At 42.4% G+C, this 19,841-nt stretch overlaps 1 protein-coding gene across 14 annotated transcripts in view; it reads left to right on the top strand.

Annotated features, from left to right (window-relative positions):
- The window catches only part of Rbm5 (RNA binding motif protein 5), a 30,513-nt gene extending 12,142 nt beyond the window's left edge, over positions 1-18,371 (top strand). For 8 of the 14 annotated variants that reach the window (NR_153191.1, XM_006511872.3, NM_148930.3 and 5 more), the window contains 19 exons: positions 1,874-1,957; positions 2,953-3,013; positions 4,378-4,443; positions 4,684-4,844; positions 5,792-5,889; positions 6,668-6,755; positions 6,913-6,990; positions 7,075-7,147; positions 8,318-8,403; positions 8,774-8,858; positions 9,067-9,158; positions 12,686-12,847; positions 13,630-13,779; positions 13,860-13,931; positions 14,504-14,683; positions 14,955-15,029; positions 16,168-16,265; positions 16,345-16,474; positions 17,774-18,371. Coding sequence is in view for 11 of the 14 variants with exons in the window: in XM_006511872.3 (XP_006511935.1) it covers positions 1,874-1,957; positions 2,953-3,013; positions 4,378-4,443; positions 4,684-4,844; positions 5,792-5,889; positions 6,668-6,755; positions 6,913-6,990; positions 7,075-7,147; positions 8,318-8,403; positions 8,774-8,858; positions 9,067-9,158; positions 12,686-12,847; positions 13,630-13,779; positions 13,860-13,931; positions 14,504-14,683; positions 14,955-15,029; positions 16,168-16,265; positions 16,345-16,474; positions 17,774-17,899 (1,965 nt within the window). In the remaining 3 variants the exon portion in view is untranslated. The remainder of the gene's footprint in view (positions 1-1,873; positions 1,958-2,952; positions 3,014-4,377; positions 4,444-4,683; positions 4,845-5,791; positions 5,890-6,667; positions 6,756-6,912; positions 6,991-7,074; positions 7,148-8,317; positions 8,404-8,773; positions 8,859-9,066; positions 9,159-12,685; positions 12,848-13,629; positions 13,780-13,859; positions 13,932-14,503; positions 14,684-14,954; positions 15,030-16,167; positions 16,266-16,344; positions 16,475-17,773) is intronic. The other 6 variants (XM_030244735.1, NM_001359524.1, XR_001779079.2 and 3 more) reach the window with 3 other exon arrangements.
- The last annotated feature ends 1,470 nt before the right edge of the window (positions 18,372-19,841 follow it).

The raw sequence follows: 19,841 nt of genomic DNA, 5'->3' as shown, positions 1-19,841 counted from the left end.
ACCCAGAAATTAGAACCTGTCAAATATGGTGACTCACTCTTGTAATCTCAGAATCAGGAGAGTGAGTTAGACAGTCATAAGTTCAAGGCCAGGCTGGGCTACAGAGTAAGACTTTTATCTTTTAAAAAAATCAAGCCAGGCAGTGGTGATACACACCTTTAATCCCAGCACTCAGATGGATCTCTTGAGTTTGAGGACAGCCTGGTCTATAGCATGAGTCCCAGGACAATAAGCTCTACCTAATGAGACCCCGTCTCTAAATAAATAACCAACCATCACGGTCCTCTCTTTTAAAATAGAACTTCATTTGTTTTACCATGAATACCATTCTAGTAAATCTAGAATGTCACAAAGTTTCCTGTGTAAGTCTATTTTCTTGACAGCCATTTTTGGTACAGTATATGTGTCAGAATGGATAACCTAAGAAATTAAAACCAATAAGACATTTTAAAGTTTTTGCAATTTTAATGTATACAAAGCTCTATTAATATGAATTTTTTTATATAATTCAAATTCACTCCAGAAATGAAAGGCCAGTAGGATTAGGAACCCAGTGGTAGATTGGAGTCTCTCCCAACACACATCCCTCCTAGTGGGATATGTTGATGTCTTACATTTGCTTCTGTACATCATAGTGCATAGATGGCCTTTCTGTTCTTTCCAACTTGGCCAGACATGCAATTTTGCCTTTAGATGCTACAAAAACAAAGTTCATAGCATGATTTGTAAGAACCATATTGCCCAATGGTATTTATTTGTAAAGGGGTCAGACTCCTTTTAAACATCTGAGCTGGATATGTTGGCTCACGCCTTTAATCCCAGAACTCCAGAGGCAGAGACAGGCAGATTTCAGAAACACATAGTGAGACCCTGTCTCAAAAAAATGTAAAATAAAATCTGGATATCCTATTTAAGTCTGTTCTTATAGTTTTAGACAACTATTAGAACCACCATTCCCCTTCCTGTGAAAAGAACAGAGAAGACATTCCTATAAATGAAGGCTCTCTGGGGGCAGGTGCCAGGGATGCTCTTGGCTTGATTCATTCAGCTCAGAGTTTTGACCTTTCAAAGTACAGTCCCTTTTACTCACTCGGCTGACTTAAATGATGAGGTGTTATATATATACTTTATGAACTTTCCTAACCCCCTGAAGAAACTTCATTGGCCTCCTGGTTACTCATCCTGACAAGAATACAATCCATTTCAGAGAAACAGCACACCAATCACCTAGGACATGGCATGAGACATGATCACATTTGGCAAGAAAATCTTTTAGCTGTTTTAGAGTTGGCAGCATTAAGAGTAGTCCTTACTCAGAAGGAGATAAGATCAAGTTCCCTTTTAAAATGAGACCCCCGCCCCCTCTCTCTTTGTCCCTCCAAAGAATACATCCTGAAGCAAGAATTTGGGGGAAGGGAAAATACAAAGACTTTTACATTATATAATGATGGGGGACTGGGAAAAGGTGACGCCAAGCCTAAGGACACCATGTTAAGGGCTAATAAAGGAGACAGTCTCAGAACTGGAAGAGGTCTGTCTTCTGTTTGAAATATACTGTCACTCTCAGGCATCCTGTCAATGCTAAATAGTAGGACTTCTGTCTCTGCGGGAGACAGCCTGGTGCATGTCAGCGTTTAGTGTTTGGCAGCTTTCTCAGCACTCCCTGACTCCGTTTACCTTTACTCCGCATCCCATTCTCTTACTGCCTATCTGAAGCATTGGATGGGCAGAGTATAGGTGGCGGTGGTTGGTCTTCCCCGTATGTTGTCCATTTAATTCCAGAGCACTGATTTTTCCGAAGTGTGCTCTGCCCTGGGAAAATGGACACATATATCTCACAATGGGAATAACTAATTGCTTCTTTTTTTTACAGAAAAAATTGGTGATTCAAGGAAAGCACATTGCAATGCATTATAGCAATCCCAGACCTAAATTTGAAGATTGGCTTTGTAACAAGGTAAGCATATATTCTTCCCAAGTTACATATACTAAGTTTTTCTCTCTGTTCATTTGTTTGGTATCTTAACAAGAAAATGAGAACAATGACTGGCTTGTATCAGAAGTCTGTTTTTATGTGCCTCCTGACTTTTCTTTGGTCTTCCTGTGCTGGCATTAGAGGACAGGATCCCTGGACTCTCTGGAGCTTTTGTTTTATGGAGAGCGAGGATTCTAACCTAGAGTTTCCATTACAATTTTTAGATGTGTTTCACTTTGTTGCTTATGAAATTTGTTGTTGTTTTTTAAAGATTTGTTTATTTTATGTATATGAGTACACTGTTGCTATCTTCAGACACACACACCAGAAGAGGGCATCAAATCTCATTACAGATGGTTGTGAGCCACCATGTGGTTGTTGGGAATTGAGCTCAGGACCTCTGAAAAGAGCAGTCAGTGCTCTTAACCACTGAGCCATCTCTCCAGCCCCTCTTAGGAAATTTTTAAGGTCTCAGCTTTTGACGTACCCTGTATATCACCCTCTTGTGTTAACAAACATCCCTTAGAACTTTGGTGTACAGTAGTATTGCTCCTGTCACCAGTCCTGAATGTTGAACTTGTTTGGGAGTTTTATTATTTTGAGAGTACTAAGATTACTCACTGCAAATGTGTCTACTGTGGGGAAAATTCCTGTTCATGTTATATTGTGTTTGTATATATAATTACAGTTCATGTAATGCTCTTAATATAAGAAAGAGCTTTTGTCAGTAGCTGCTTCCAAAAACCTCATCTTTGTGAAAGTGGAATCCTACTTCAAATTACAATGTTTTTCTTGGAAGAATTCATAGGGTGTGAAATTTTAGGCATATGCCCTTTGTCTAGGATAAATACTAGCAGCTTTTGCTTTTGTAGTTAGTTATTGAGTTACTGGTGGCTTCACTGCTCTAACCCACATGATGACTAGAAAGCCTGGACCAATGTAAGAAATAATTACAGATAAAACTTTTTTTTTTCCAGTGCTGCCTTAACAATTTCAGGAAAAGACTAAAATGCTTCCGATGTGGAGCAGACAAGTTTGGTAAGCGTGGATTCAGCTGTTTGGAAAATGCAATTAAACCTGACTTACTGCCTGTAAACCCGAGGAAAAAAATGTAGCTTTCTAGGATATTTAAACTAGGAACTTACATAATAATGTAACGCTTTTTACCTTGGGCTAAGTAGATGCTGATGCTGATTGTGAAAGAACAGAAAATTCTTTTCCAAAATTAAGGTGCTGTTCGCCTGGTTTGCATGCTACGTCTGCTTTTGTTTAATACATAGTGGTACTATCTCCCACTGGTCCAGTAGTTACATTCCATATTAGCGGTCAGAATTACTAGGTTAAAGTATAGCCATAGATTTCCTAAAAGAAAAGACAATATCATGGCGTCTCATACTTTTGCTGAATTAGAATAAAAAGTTCAAAGCCTACATGGGCTATATAGTAGGCTTCAAGGTGACCTAAGTTACATAGGAATATTATCAAGGAATGGTAGCAGGTAGAGAGTGGGAGATGGTTCAGTAGCTAAAGTATTTTCTGTACAAGCTTGAGGACCTGAGTTCACACCCTCGACACCCATATATATAAATAAATAAATAAATAAATAAATAAATAAATAAGTTCACACCCTCGACACCCATATATATAAATAAATAAATAAATAAATAAATACATACATACATACATACATACATACATGCATACATACATTAGGCAGGGCATGGTGGCATGATTGTAATTGTAGTGCTGGGGAAGCTGGGTGGCAGGGCAGTCCCTGGTACTGTGGCCAGCTTGCATATGGGTCAGCTCAAAGTGAATGAAAAACCTTGTCCAAAAATAAATAAGCAGTAGACACCCCAGACATAGACTTCTCCCCGCACTTACACTCATGTGACTCAGCATGTGCATATACCATACAGAGAGACACCATTGCCACCAATTTTTTTTAAATGTCTGCTAGATATGATTAAAATAAAAAGGGTTGGCTCTCAGGAGATGAAAGCAAGTTAATATAGAGTCCAGGTCATCCTCAACTATATATCAAGTTTGTTACCAACCTTAACTACAGGAAACTGTCTCATACAGAAGTACTTCAGAGTTACAATATACTTCGTTAAAAATATTTTGGCGGTGGGAATGGTGGTTTTCCTCTCTAATCCTCACAGTTCTCTGAAACTGAGATAGGATTACCAAGAGGTCAAGACTTGTCTAGGCTTTGTACTAAGACCTTGTTAAGACTATTGGAAACAAAAAGAAAATGCTCTGGGGAGGTGAAGATGAGAGCTCTTGCCAAACATGCACAAGGGACCTTGATATGAGACATGTACCCCCAACGGCCATGAAAAGGAAGAAGTGGCGCTTGTCTGTCTGTCTGTCTTCATTTGTATCTCTTTTACTCCTAGACTCTGAACAGGAAGTGCCCCCCGGAACCACAGAGTCTGCTCAGTCCGTGGATTACTACTGTGATAGTGAGTTCAGCCACGATCCTTTGACCTTTATGTTAAAAGTTGACCTCCCAGCTCCCTTACATTTTTAAAATGAGCATCCACCACTTTGGTTTTGGAAGATTGATATTTGGAATTTTCTTAGCCTATCAGGGTGAAAAATATACTAGAACCTACGAAATGTATATTTTTGCCTGTAAACCTACCTTTAAAAAGCATTGATGGTAAGAAAGCTTAATTGTTATTTTTCTCATTTACCAACAGCTATCATTCTTCGGAACATAGCTCCGCACACTGTGGTGGATTCCATCATGACAGCCCTATCTCCCTATGCTTCCTTAGCTGTCAATAACATTCGCCTCATAAAAGACAAACAGACACAACAGAACAGAGGGTTTGCATTTGTGCAGCTATCTTCTGCAATGGTGAGGGTCTCCATTGGTCTTTCAGAGTTCGTTGTGTTCCCCACCCCCGACCCCATCCCCCCCTTTTTTTTTCTTTTTTGAAAAAAATAGGTTGTTCTAGGCTGTATAACTACAAAGAGTTAACAGAGCTGAAATTTGTACCTTTAGATTGGTTGTTGTTTTTGTGGGGGTTTTTTTTGTTTTGGTTTGGTTTGGTTTGGTTTGGTTTTTCGAGACAGGGTTTCTCTGTATAGCCCTGGCTGTCCTGGACCTTACTTTGTAGACCAGGCTGGCCTCAAACTCAGAAATCTGCCTGCCTCTGCCTCCGGAGTGCTGGGATTAAAGGCGTGCGCCCACCAGCCTGGCCCCTAGATTGGTTTTAGTATTTGTTTCTGTAATAATTCTTGATATCTTCATATCTGAGGGGTGGGGTTTTTTTGTTTGTTTGTTTGTTTTTTTCCCCTGAGACAGGGTTTCTCTGTATAGCCCTGGCTGTCCTGGAACTCACTCTGTAGACCAGGCTCGCCTCGAACTCAGAGATCCACCTGCCTCTGCCTCCCGAGTGCTGGGATTAAAGGCGTTGCTACCACGCCCGGCCCGAGGGGTGTTTCTTTTCTCAGACTTTATGTCCAGAAGCAGGTTAAGAAATTATTGCTTATTTTCTTTCTTCCTTTCTTCCTTTCTTCCTTTCTTCCTTTCTTTCTTTCTTTCTTTCTTTCTTTCTTTCTTTCTTTCTTTCTTTCTTTCTTTCCTTCCTTCCTTCCTTCCTTCCTTCCTTCTTTCTTTCTTTCTCTTTCTTTTTCTTTGTTTCTTTTTTTCTTTCTCTCTCTCTCTCTTTCTCTTTTTCCTTCTCTCCTCTCTCTCTCTCTCTTTCTCCTTCTTTCGTAATGGAAAACTTTATTTTCTTACAGGGAGTAGGTGGTAGGATGATATTATCTTTAATTCTTTTTCCTTACTTTCTCCTTCAGGATGCCTCTCAGCTGCTTCAGATATTACAGAGTCTCCATCCTCCATTGAAAATTGATGGGAAAACTATTGGAGTTGATTTTGCAAAAAGTGCCAGAAAGTGAGTGGTGTCATCGTCCTTATTTCAAACTCTTTAACAGCTGCATATTTCAGTATGTAAGGATATTTGCCATTGTACCTCAGCTCCATACTGTCACCACAGTTTCCCTGGGTAGACCAAGAGGGAAAATGTCATCTTCTCTTAGGGCTTAACCTTCCAGTCCTCGATCACCAGCTAATAATGGTTGCCAGAAATGGTTTCATTGTATGGGTTGAAAACACATTCTATTCAAACTCAAGCAGTGTAATGCAAGCCTGTCCAGAAATAATCCTTAGCTTGCAGGAGAGCATGCTAATATAGTACATCACTGTCTAATGCTGTAAGTATCCTTTGTTCAGAGCCTAGAGATGGTTTAGTAGGTATAGATAGCGCTTACCATAACTGTAACCTTGGTGCTGAGGTGGAGACAAGGATATCCTGGCAGACCTTGTCTCAAAAAATAAGGTAGAGAATGAGAAGAGGATACCATATGTCAACCTCTAGTCTCCACATACAGTGAGCATACCTTCACATCTTCACATGTACAGTACACAAAGTTTCCTTCTCTAGCATCGCTAGTCATCTAACACATACCTTATAAGGATCACTTATAAAGTAGATCAGTGATCTCCACAAAGGTTTACAAAGGCCCCTCTTCTTAGGAAATGCACCCTTACTAGCATTTGAGACACATATCCCTTCCCCCAACCCCAAAGGCTGGAATGAATTTGGCACAGTGGAAGCACAAACTTTAGACATACAGAGAGAATCACATGATATTACATCTTTGTAATTTCAGAGATTTGGTCCTTCCAGATGGTAACCGAGTCAGCGCCTTCTCTGTAGCTAGTACAGCCATTGCTGCTGCTCAGTGGTCATCCACTCAGGTAAGAGTATTGAGGAAGGGTCTTTTTCCTTAAGATGGCTTTTCTTGTGCTGAACATAAGCTTGCTTGCTGAAATGTTTTTAGGGATTGCTTTCTGACATCTTTATTTATTGTATACTAATTTTACCTTTGGTTCTCTTTCTTTTGATATTCTATAGTCTCAAAGTGGTGAAGGAGGCAGTGTTGACTACAGTTACATGCAGCCAGGCCAGGATGGCTACACACAGTACACTCAAGTAAGTGAACTTGGCTGACCTTCAGCTCTTCTAATCTACAGACTGTGTCTAAGATAGCAGCTCTAATGGTGGACCTTCCTTCAGTACTCACAGGATTACCAGCAGTTTTATCAGCAGCAAGCTGGAGGGCTGGAGTCTGATACATCAGCTACATCAGGTAATCAGCATCATCTTAGTTGTGCTTTTGTTTAAATAACTGTGGTTAAGGAAATATTAACTAGACCCAAAGCTACAAGTTCATATCCTTGCAAGAATTGAGAGGGCATGTTGAAGACTGTCATTATTAGCCCAGAAGTCCCGTAAAAAATTGTGTACACTGACTCAATATAACTTCTTAGAGACAATGCTATGATTAACTCTGTTCTTGGAATTAAGCTGTGTTCCTCACCCCACGTTGAATCTTGAGTGACCACAGAAGTTTAGCTCTTCAGAGAGTACGTGGCCCTATAGCAACACCCACCAGCAGAGTCACAGTAGGAGAATGTTGGTAGGCAGTGTGATGGCCCACACCTTCAGACCAAGCACTCTGTAGACAGAGTCCAGCCTGACCCAGAGATGGAGTTCCAGGACTTCACAGCGGGCGGGGGGGGGGGGGGGGGGGACTTGGGTAGTTAGCTATGGTGGTTGTGTAGCCCGGTGTGGTGGCACACACACCCTAGAGTCCAAGGCTGGTGGACCTCTGTTTTGCAGGTGCAAAACCTTCATAGTGAAGTTTGCAGGGAGTGGAGTCTTTGGGACTAGGAATGAAGCTCAATTTGTATAGTGTTGTGTGGCATAGATGAAGCCTGGACTAAGTCCCTAGCACTGTATAAAACTGGGAATTGTTTGTGCCTTTAATGTCAGTACACAGAAGGTGGAGATCAGAAACGAGTTGGAGGTCATCCTTAGGGTTACAGCAGGTTCCAAATTAACCTTTGCTACATGAGGCTGCCATAGAAAAAAGAGCTTGCTTTAAGTTTTTTCCCACGACTATAAAATATAAAGTCTTAAGAGTCAAATCTTTTCTTTGCCCAAAGGTACAGACTTTGCTTCTCTTACTTTCTTAGCCATAGTATGGAGTGTAAAAGTTTTGGGTTTTTTGAGTCAAGGTTTCTCTGTGTTGTCATGGCTGTCCTAGAACTCACTATGTAGACCAGGCTGGCCTCGAACTTACATCCCATGTAGAGGATTCATGAGTTTGAGGCCACCATTTAAACTAAATAACAAAACCCTACTCCTCTCACACACACCCCAACCCCCAAAAAGAGAGACAGAAACAGCTTACAGTGTTACGGCTAACACGAACAGTTGTGCTGGCGCTCTGCCTAACCTTTCTGTTTATCACCAGGCACCACAGTGACTACCACCTCAGCAGCTGTAGTATCCCAAAGTCCCCAACTCTATAATCAGACCTCCAACCCACCTGGCTCTCCGGTAATCTTTTGCTCTTAAATACAGAATTGATAACTTTGTTGCTATGTTGCTATTAATCTTTCCTGGTGTGTGAGCCAGGATTGACTAATTACATACATTTTACCCAATTTCTTTATTAGGCTTTTTAAAATTATTGTATGTATGTGCATGCGTTTTAAATATAAAGTATCAAGCAGGTCATAGTTATACTTTGTAAATGCTTCCGCTTGACTTATAGAAAGTTGTCAGCATGTTTTTTGCTATAGAGCTGCCCTAGACCCTGCTGCAGAGCATCTGTCAGGGGAGTCCTTCCTCCTAGATGATTACAGTGACTTAGTTCTCTTAAGAGGCTTTACAGTTGAAATTACATTGAAGCTAATGTTCTTTCCAGACTGAGGAAGCACAGCCTAGCACTAGCACAAGTACACAGGCCCCCGCTGCTTCCCCTACTGGTGTAGTTCCTGGTACCAAGTATGGTAAGCCAATCTCATGGGACTCTTGACAGTTGGAAGGTCATAATTTTTGCCTTTGTTGTTAATAAAGTTCCTCTCCCTTTGAAACGGGTGTCAGAGGGACAATTGGGAATGTGAAGAAAGAATATTGAGGCCTACGTTAGCTCACTGGCTTAGAGATTAACATCAAGTTTCTTACATTGAATGACTTGGCTGCATTTTGTTTTTGCAGCAGTACCTGACACGTCTACTTATCAATATGATGAATCATCAGGATATTATTATGATCCTACAACAGGGCTCTACTATGACCCTAACTCACAGGTAAGTGCTATTTCCCTCCTTAATATCACTAGAAAAAACTTGGTTCAGGGCATGAGATGAAATATTCCCTAAAAGGATTGTGTGACCCAGATAAGTTGTAAGATTTTTCTTTCATTGCTACAAATAAATAATTTTCATTTCAGGACTTAGGGTTAAAAAAATATTTACAGTCCTAATGGGATGCCTCAGTGGGTAAAAGTACTTGCCATGCAAGCCTGACAACCTGAATTTGATCCCTAGAACCAAGGCGGCAAAAGAAAGCCAGCTTCCCCATACATGCCCCATTCACACACCACACATACACATTGCACACAGTACTGGTAAAATGTTCTGAGGTGAGCTAGGGCATGGGCTGAGCATTACACGCTACCTTTGCACAAACCTACTCAAATCCCAGCGCCAACATGGCAGCTCACACTGCCCATTCTTCCAGTTCTAGGGTATTTGATGGCCTCTTGTGGCCTCCATGGGCACCACGCACAAACATGGAGGAGCAGCATGTGTATGCATTCAGGAGGCAAAACACTCTTACACATATAATAGGTTTTATTGTGGGTTTTTTTTCCCCCATTGTTTTGAGGTACATTGTATATACATAAAAGTGTATATGAGTTGTGTATGTGTTTGAGTTCTTGTAAATTTTTTTTAGGTTTATTTTGTGTGTGTTTTGTCTATGTTTATATCTGTTCACTCTGTGTGTACAGTGTCCATTGAGGCTACAATAGGGCAGTGGATCCCCTGGGACTGGAGTTAGAATAGATGGTTGTTAACCACTGTGTGGGTGCTAGGAATTGAATCTTAATGTTTACATGGATGGATGCATGCATAAGCAAACACACACACACACACCACTGATAACATTCCCAGCATATCTGCATAGTCCTCATTCCTGCTGCCAATTAGTATCCTCCCTCTTCAGCATCCAGTGTTTTGATTCTATTTTTAGAGGAAGTTTTATCAAATTAAGATGTTGTGCTAGCCAAGTGATGGTGGCACACACCCTTGATCCCAGTAGTTAGGAACAGAGGCAGGTGGTCACCGAGTTCCAGAGCAGCCTGATCTACAGGAGTGGTGATACAAACCTCTAATAACCCCAGTACTTGGTGGATAGAGAAAGGCTGTGAGTTTGACCCCAATCTACATGGCAAGTTCTAGGCAGCCAGTGAGCTACAAAGTCAGGCCCTGTCTCAAAAACAAGAAAAAAAGGAAGATGTTTGTGCCAAGGATGGTGGTACACACTTAATCCACCACTTAGGAAGCAGAAACAGGAATATCAGAAGCTGGAGGGATACATGGATATCAAAACAAAAAACGCAAAACCTAAAATTGTAGGGGGCTGGCGCTCAGCACTTGATGTTCTTCCAGAGGACCTTGATTTTGGTCTTTCTCCCCGCCACTACCCCCACCCCACACCCACACCCACACCCATGGCTGCTCATCACCATCTACAGCCTCCCATCCAGGGGACCCAGAGCCTTTATCAAACTCATACACCCAGATGCAGACACACACATCTACACACACATGACTACAATTTATAAAAATAACTTTTCCTAAAAAATTTCTTTTCAGGGGATATAATACATGAGAGAAGAATTTTATTAAAAAAAGATTTAAGAAAAAAAAATTACACAGAGAAACCCTGTCTCAAAAAAAAAAAAAAAAAGAAAAAAGAAAAAAAGAAAGAGAATTGAAAAGCCTAGCTAGAAGCTTTAAATTCTAGGTGGGGTTTTTCCCCTTAATTGAAACAAAATTTAACATTTTACTCAGAATATATAATTTGGTGGCTTTTAGTGTAGTCATTTTGTTAGCAGTTAGTACCTCTAATCTACAGAACATTTTTATCTCAAATCACTCCCCTTCCTTTACCCCTGCCTTCCACCAACCCCCCCCCCAAAAAAAAATAAAAAAACTAATAGACATTTTTGTCTCTGAATTTCCCTGTTTTTTGGACTCAGACACTGGTCTAGCTTCTTTACTTAGCATGTCTGTGTATTCTTGAGGATGGGGTTTAGCACGTCTAGGAAGTATTTTATTTTTGTTAGTGTCTATAACTTAAGGAGGGAAATAACTTTAACACTCCATAAATAGTATCTATTTATACCTAAAAACTGTGTATATAACATAGCAAAACAAGAACATTCAGCAGGAAGTTGGCACTGAGTGCCTGTGGTTTCTGAGAGGGAAGTGTGAACAAACAATATGCTGCCTGCCTGTGTGCCTTGCTTCTTCCTTGGTCATTCACTTCCATCATTTGTTCAGTCTGACATCTCCATGGCAGTTCTATCTCAGTCAGCCATAGATGTGACAATCCCACAGTTCCTTTCTCTGTAAGAGACAATGCAGAGGACCCAGCTAGTAGAATAGGAGGTAAAGGCCCTTGCTATCAAACCTGATGACACAGAACCCAGATCATAGAAGAAAACTAGCTCCTACAAGTTGTCTGTGATCTCTGAGCTCAGTATGAGCAACCAAACAGACACATGCATACTAAACAGGATTTTAAGGAAGAGAAGGAGGGCAAGGTGTGGTAGCAACACATACCCTAAACAGAAGCTGGTGGGTCTCTGAGCTCAGAAGACCTAGTCTACATAGTGAGATCTGGGACAGCCAGGCCCTGTCTCAGAAACGAGTACATAAGCCAGGTGTGCACATGTTTTTCTTCCCATGTTTCTGAGGTCAAAGCAGGAGGATGAGGAAGTTCAGGGTAGCCTCTTCTACACATTAAGTATAAGCATAGCTACATGAGATCCTGTTTTAATTTTTAAATTTATATTTATTATATGTGTATGATTTCTGTGCTGCATGTACACCCGCATGCCAGAAGAGGGCACCAGATCCCTTTATAGTTGGTTGTGAGCCACCATGTGGTTGCTGGGAATTGAACCAAGGACTTCTGGAAGAGCAGTCAGTATTTTGCTTCCATGTATACCACTGGAGTACCGAGTAGTCAGTGCTTGAAGGAGCTAGGAAAGGGGGAGTCCCCTGCAACTGGAGAAGAAATCATATTCTACTTTTTCTAGAAGTTTCTGACTTTACTAGCTGGTTCATCCTCATGCATACAGAGGTGTTGTATGAGTTACTTCTGAGCAGGAAATAGGGAACACTAGTCCTAGGTATGTTTTGTTTTGTTTTTGCCTGCTGTGTTGAAAGGTATCTGTCTGGCTTAAGATTCCCTTTGTAGCTGAGAATGAAATCCTGATCCTCTCTGCTGCTCCTCCCACCTTCCAAATGCTCGGTTTACAGACAGGGGTCCAGACCAGACTATTGAGGGTTTTGTTTTGTTTTTAAGATAAGTTCTCAACTATATAGTCTAAACTGAATTTACATTTGCAGTCCTCCTACCTAAGGCACCTGAGTGCTGGGATTACAGACATGCATTACTATTGACATAATAATATTTAAAATAACAGGACTTAAGGTATAGCAGTGGTAGAACAATTGCTTATATAGCATATATATAATCCAATCCCCACTACCACAAAATCTTTATCAGCAATCACTGCATATTTTTTTCTTTTTTGTAGTACTACTATAACTCCTTAACACAGCAGTACTTGTACTGGGATGGCGAGAAGGAGACCTACGTGCCAGCTGCAGAGGCTAGCTCGAACCAGCAGACTGGCCTGCCTTCCACAAAAGAGGGAAAGGAGAAGAAAGAAAAGCCCAAGAGCAAAACTGCTCAGCAGGTATGACCTGTCCAAGGGCACCATGGTCCTTAGAGAATTAAAGCGACTTACTTCTTCGTTTTGGGCTTATTACACTTAAAGTCAGCTATATTTGGATTCTTAAAAACTGGGCTACTGGTCCTGTTGGTACAGGCCTACAATGAAGCAACCTAAGATGCTAAGGCAGAAGGCTCACAAGTTTAGAGCCAGTATGGGTTTCTTTTCTTTTCTCTCCTTTTTTCTTTCCTTTCTTCCTTCCTTCCATTTATTTTCTCCCACTAGCATCTTAGTAAAACCCTGTCTCAAAGTAAGTAAACCGCTGGTAATACAGCTCAGTGGTAGAGTAAAGTGCTTTTTGCACAAGCATGATATAGTCCTCACAACCCAAATTTAAAAATCCAGGCACAGGGAGATCGTTCAGCTGCACACAGTGCTCTTGTAGAAAAACGGAGTTTGAATCCCGGCGTTGATGTTGGGCATCTTCTATCTGAACCTCTGGCTCTAGGGAATGTGACACAATTTCCTGGTCTCTGCAAGCACTGCACTTGTACACACAGATGCGTACACATTTACGTAATTTAACATAGTATATAAATCTTTATGTGTTTGTCTACTTGTGTGTGGAATAGAGGTCAGAGACAATTTAAAGGGATCAGTTCTCTCCTCCTGTACCATGGGTTCCAGGAACCAAACACAGATTACCACTGAGCTGTCCTGTGAGTCCAACATAAGATTCCTGTTGGCTTATTGTTAGATTACAGAGAAGTAAGTGCTTTTTGATGGTGTTTGTTGTTTGATACTAGATTGCCAAAGACATGGAACGCTGGGCCAAGAGTTTAAATAAGCAGAAAGAAAATTTTAAAAACAGCTTTCAACCTGTCAATTCATTGAGAGAAGAAGAAAGGAGAGAATCTGCCGCAGCAGATGCTGGCTTTGCTCTTTTTGAGAAGAAGGTAATGTTAACAGGAGTAGCCACACTTTGTAATGGCTGTCTGTGTAACAATTGAGGCTTATGTCTTGTTCTGTTTTCCAGGGAGCCTTAGCTGAAAGGCAGCAACTCCTCCCTGAATTGGTGCGCAATGGAGATGAAGAAAACCCCCTTAAAGTAAGGAAGGGCACCGCCTATGTGTCACCCAGCTGTGCAGTTTATGTCCCGCTTTGAATCTGCTGCATCTTGGCTAATGCAATTCCCTCTTAAAATGGGATGCTTTTCTCTGTCAGTGGGTATTTGGAACAGCTTTGGCATATAGAATCCACATTGTGGGCTTTGTTTTCTGTGCCTGAGATCAGGTGAGATGGACCGATGAATGAAGCCTGAATCCCTAAGCTAAGTAAATTGGCTTTCAAGGCATTTGTAAATAGGATTTTTAATGGTCTGGAAAGAAAATTAGGACAAAGCGAAAACTTACTTTCCTTGATAGATAGATACTGGGCTAGCTGAGCCATTGCTCTGATTTGTTGTGTTTGGAGTTTTTATGCACGGTCAGTGGTTTGAAAACAGTTGTCTAAAAAAACCATTTCTTGGGCTCCGTGGGGTTGGTTCTAGAAGGCTGTTCCATTCAGTTGATGAAGTGTTGTTTACTACTAAAAGACAATGCAGAGCAATGGAGATTCCCTCAAATTTTGACGCTGTTTTATCTGTGGAATTTCCAATGAGCATTGTCATTTTTTCCCCAGAGAGGTCTGGTTGCTGCTTACAGTGGTGACAGTGACAATGAGGAGGAGCTGGTAGAGAGACTTGAGAGTGAGGAAGAGAAACTAGCTGACTGGAAGAAGATGGCCTGCCTGCTGTGCCGACGTCAGTTCCCAAACAGAGATGCCCTGGTCAGGCACCAGCAGCTCTCCGACTTACACAAGGTGGCCTTGCTTCTCAAAGCTTATTGGGGAAGGGAGGGAATTTAATGTGAGTGGTGACTCTGGTGAAGGTTCAGTAAATAACCTTCTGTCGCATCGGTGCCCAGTGCTGTAGGAGGTCAGAGAGTCATTGTGTCTTCATACACCCCAGGATTTGGTTTGGATGCTATGGTGTATTGATTTGGCCAGAATATAAAACAAAACACTAATGTTATGACTTTTCATATTAAAGTAGTCTGAATTCTAAGTGTGTCTGTAAACTCTTTTTTAATAGCAAAATATGGACATCTACCGAAGATCCAGGCTGAGCGAGCAGGAGTTGGAAGCCTTGGAGCTGAGGGAGAGAGAGGTGAATACATGGATACTGTGTTTGGATGAGAATCCTGACATACCTGCCTTTAATACTTTGTTTTGTTTAGATGGAGTCTTGCTATGTTCACAGGTTGGCCCTGACCCCCTGGGCTCACGTCTTCCAAGTGGCTGCCACTCTAGGCCTGTACTGCCACACCAGGCTTTTATTTTGCTTTTGTGTTTAGCATTTAATTCTAAGTTCCTAAGCAAAATTGAAGGGTATATCAAAAGCACTTGTTGTCCAGCCATTGTACCTCTGTAAACTGGCCTGGCCTGCAGGTGGAATGGCCTGTATCTGCTGAGCCCCACAGTGGCTTTTAGTCAGGAAAAAATGTTTCCTTGTTTGTCCTGATAATATAAGCTTCCCTGAGTAATAATGAGGCACTGAATTCAGGAAAGCACTAATGATTTCCTAGTCGTGTAGAAGTGAGGAGTGGCCTGCAAATGATAAACAGGGCTGAGAACTAAGGTTTACTAGTCTGTCGTGCCTGTGGGGTTAGTGGTTGATGAGACAGGGCCAGACAGAATAGTAAGCACATATAGAGGCCTATACATTACAAATAATTTTTTAAAAAATGTTTGTTTATGTGTATGAGTATACTGTAGCTGTCTTCAGATGCACCAGAAGAGGGCATCGGATCCCATTACAGATGGTTGTGAGCCACCATGTGGTTGCTGGGATTTGAACTCAGGACCTCTGGAAGAGAGCAGTCAGTGCTCTCAACTGCTGAGACATTTCTCCAGCCCACATTAAAAGTACTTTAGACGTTTCTTGCCCCAGGATCAATGTGAGGTGTGTGTACTCAGAACTTTTGCTTTCCCCATGGATTATAATGCCAGCTCTCCGGGGTTTTCTGGGTGAGTCTCAGGAAGCGTCTTTAACACTTCTCTGTTTCTGGAATTAGACCCGTCCAAATGCTACCTGGGGATGGCCAGTTCTGGCCTCCTCATCTTTAGGACAGTACCAAGCAATGAGACCAAAAGTGGTAAAAGAAACAAAGGGATTTGGTTTTGAAGTCTAAATAGTCAGGCTCCAAGTTAAAAGGTACTACTGCAGGTTAACATCTGCATGTTTAAGACTATTGAAAGTTGAAATGAGGATACTCCTACCTTATTTTTGTTGTTTTCTATATTAGATGAAATACAGAGACCGAGCAGCAGAAAGACGAGAGAAATACGGAATTCCAGAGCCCCCAGAGCCCAAGCGCAAGAAGCAGTTTGATGCTGGCACTGTGTATGTGATGTGCACCATTTTCCAGTTCATTAGCTAGGGCTCTGGCTGTTTTAAGTAACTGTGTGTTTGCCACTGGCAGGAATTACGAGCAGCCCACCAAAGATGGCATTGACCACAGTAACATTGGCAACAAGATGCTGCAGGCTATGGGTTGGCGGGAAGGCTCAGGCTTAGGAAGAAAGTGTCAAGGCATCACAGCTCCCATTGAGGTAAGTATAGACTCTGACATTCATGGGTGCTCGGTGTGCAGGTTTGCAGGGTATTAGACAAAGGCACACTTTCATTGAAACCCTTTCCTCACCTCCCCCATTGTGTCCTTTTGCTTTGGGGAGGGAGTTGTTTTACTTTTTTTTTTTTTTTGAGATAGGGTGTTTCCCCCACCCCTGTGTAGCCATGATTTCCCCAGAACTCACTATGTAGACCAGGCTGGAATCAAACTCAGAGATTTATATGCCCCTGCCTAGAGAATGCTAGAATTAAAGATGTGTGCCATAGGCCTAGTGCCCTTGTTTAAAGATTAAAACTTGCAGAGATGGTTTATCAGTTGAGAGTGCTTGCTGTTCTGGCAGAGGACCCAGGTGCAGTGCCCTGTACCCACTTAGGAGTCCGTTATTCCAGTTGCAGTTTTTTGACTCCCTCCTCTGGCCTCCACAGGCACTGCACACACATGTGCTCAGACATATAGGCAAAATATTCACAGACACAAAAATGACTGAATAAAGTATTCCAGGACCAACAAAATGGCTCAACAGGGAAGCCTAGCAACTTAGGCCCCCAGAACCTACATAAAACTAGACGAGATCCATCTTGACAAAGTTGTCCTCTGACGTGTGCACCAAGCCACACATGACCCCCGCACGCATGCGCGCTGTGACTGTGGGTTTAGTTTTAAAGAAAAGGCAGGTACAGTCGTACAGACCTGTTTTGAGTGGGAAGGATCCCAAGGCCTAGCTGATCAACTTAGACCCTGTCTTGAACCCACGGACCCCAACTCGCTCATCTGGAATTTAAATTTAGGAGGAGAAGAAATCACTCAATTTGTCGGAGCACAAATTGAGACAGTCCTGGGCTCAGAGGCCCAGACCCATTGGCCAAGACAGGAACTGTCCCAGAGACTGCCCCACCCACCATGCTCTGGTCCGACAACCATTCTCAAGCTTTTCTTGTTTTTATTTTATGCAAGCATGTTTCCCCTGTGCATGTGAGTTTTATTGGCATTATCCATCCTGTTGGAATATGTGCCTATAATTACCTTTGCTGGACCTCAGCAAAATGCTTTAGAGGCCGTACTAGCTACAAATGTCCACTGAACAGGCATTCAAGGGTATGAGTGAGCTCATTTTCCTTAGCCACTTTTATCGCCACAGTCCTTAGAATTGCCTGCAGGCCCCGTCTCAACCCTTGTCTTCTCTTTATGGGTAGTTTTGTTGAGTGGTGTGGGTGGGATGAGAAGTGGGTACAGTCCATACTGTGCTTACCAGCTACTAACAATCTTTTTGTTTCCCCAGGCTCAAGTCCGACTAAAAGGAGCTGGCTTGGGAGCCAAAGGCAGTGCCTATGGGTTGTCAGGTGCCGATTCCTACAAAGATGCTGTTCGGAAAGCCATGTTTGCCCGGTTCACTGAGATGGAGTGAAACTGGGGAAGCAATGCTGAGCACAGGGAGCAAGCCATCTCCTCAGTTGCTCTTACTGCCTGTCTCTAAGGGCATGCCTTGTGCTATTAATAGTTTTAGGATGAACCACTTCATTCTGAGGGGTTCTCCTACCTTAAATGAGCTCCCTTACGTGGGTAAACAACCTTCCTTCCCACCTGAGGGACTGTGAACAGAGGGGACAATGGGCTTTTTATACTAAGGTGTATATAGTGTAAATGTAATGAGTTTTACATGTTGTAGCCTGTGTTGTGTCCCTACTTCCTGGGGGCTTGAGAAGCTCGGAGTGGTTGTCAACACCAAAGCCACCACTGTCATTTATTGTTGTTATGTCTTTTCTTGGCAATAGCCTTGTGTATATTTGTATATTATACATTTGTACAGAATTTTGGAAGATTTTCAGTCTAGCTGCCACGTCTGGCTCCTTTACAAAAGAAATACCTTCAAAACTGGGTTTCCTGTGTCTTTATTGAGAGAATGGGTGGTAAAGGCTGTTGAGCCAGTTGGATCTGTGGTTTTTCTTTGTTTTGTTTTTTTTTTTTTTTAAAGATGAGTTATAAAACCTAAGCTAGCCTTAAGAGACTCTTTATGTAGCCTAGACTGGTTTGGTACTTGTGGTAATCTTTTGACTCCCTCTACTCCCAGTTCCTAAGCATGGCTAGGACTGACTGCTTCTGTCCCGGTATTCAGGTTCCGGACCTGCCAGGGCAGAGAGTACATGACTAGGTTACTGCTCATCAAAATAGAACCTCCCTTTGTTTTTGCTCTTCACTTTTTAAAAAACAATTTTAGATCTATGTGTATTCAGTTAGTGCCCACAGAAGCCACAAGAGGGTGTTAACTGAAGTTAGGAACTGCCGTGTGGGTGTTGGGAATCAAGTGTGAGTTCTCTGAACCACTGAGCCAGCTCCAGCCCTTGTTTATTCTGTCTCACTCTGTAACCCAGGCTAGCCTTGAACTTGGGGTCTTCATGTCTCAGCCTCCAGAGTGCTTCATTTATGGGTATGGTCCTCCTTGTCTTGACAGTGGTTCAGCTAAAACCTCGTCCTTTGCTGGAATGGAGGTGTCCACACCCCAGCACTCCTCGCCTGCAGGCGGAATGGCTGTGTACGTACGTGTATGGGGCTTCTATCCGTAACACTAGGGCAAAAAGACTTAAATGCAATGGTAATTGATCTTAAGGCCTAGTGCATGAGAAATGTCATTCTTATGTCTGCATGTCGGTATCTGTGTACCAGAAGTAATGGCAGATCCCCTGAGAGCCCTCATGCGGGTATTGGGAATCAAATTCAGATTTTCTATAAGAGCAACCAGTGCTTAATTGTTGATCTGTCTCTCCAGGTTGTTACCAGGGAAGAGGGAGCAGTTTATATAGCCCTGGCTTTCCTGGAACTCCCTATGTAAGACTAGGCTGGACTTGAACTCACAAAGATCCTCTCAAGTGCAAGAACTATGGGTGTACCACTGCAGCTAGGCACAAAGTGGGTGTCCAACTCAGATGGGTGCTTTAACAGCCAATGTGAAATTGCTTTAAACCCCACTGATTTGCTATTGTCAGTGAAGGTAGCCTCTGTTCAGGCAGGCATGGACTTTACACAGTTGGGATGTACAATAGGAAGGACTTTAAATTGGCCAGTCCCCGCCAGCTGAGTAGTTCCCTGGAGAGGTGTGTTGCAGCTTTGCTCGGCAAAGCGAGACCAAATGTAAACCTCCCAAGTGTGGGCATACATGGCAACCACTCAGAGATGAGGCCACGCATTCCCTATGCTTGGGCACTGGATGTGTCAGCTGGACAAGTGTCTGCCCTGGGGACGACCAGCCAGTCCTACCTCCAGAAGCCTCTAGGGGGAGGGCAGTGACTTTACCACCTGAGCAGCAGTCATAGCAACCTAATTAGCTGCACCTGACAGCCAGCATGGATGAC

This window comes from Mus musculus, chromosome 9 (assembly GCF_000001635.26).
Source record: "Mus musculus strain C57BL/6J chromosome 9, GRCm38.p6 C57BL/6J".
In the NCBI taxonomy this organism is placed as follows: domain Eukaryota; kingdom Metazoa; phylum Chordata; class Mammalia; order Rodentia; family Muridae; genus Mus; species Mus musculus.
Note: the sequence above shows the minus strand (reverse complement) of the source record. Positions and strands in the feature narration are given on the sequence as shown.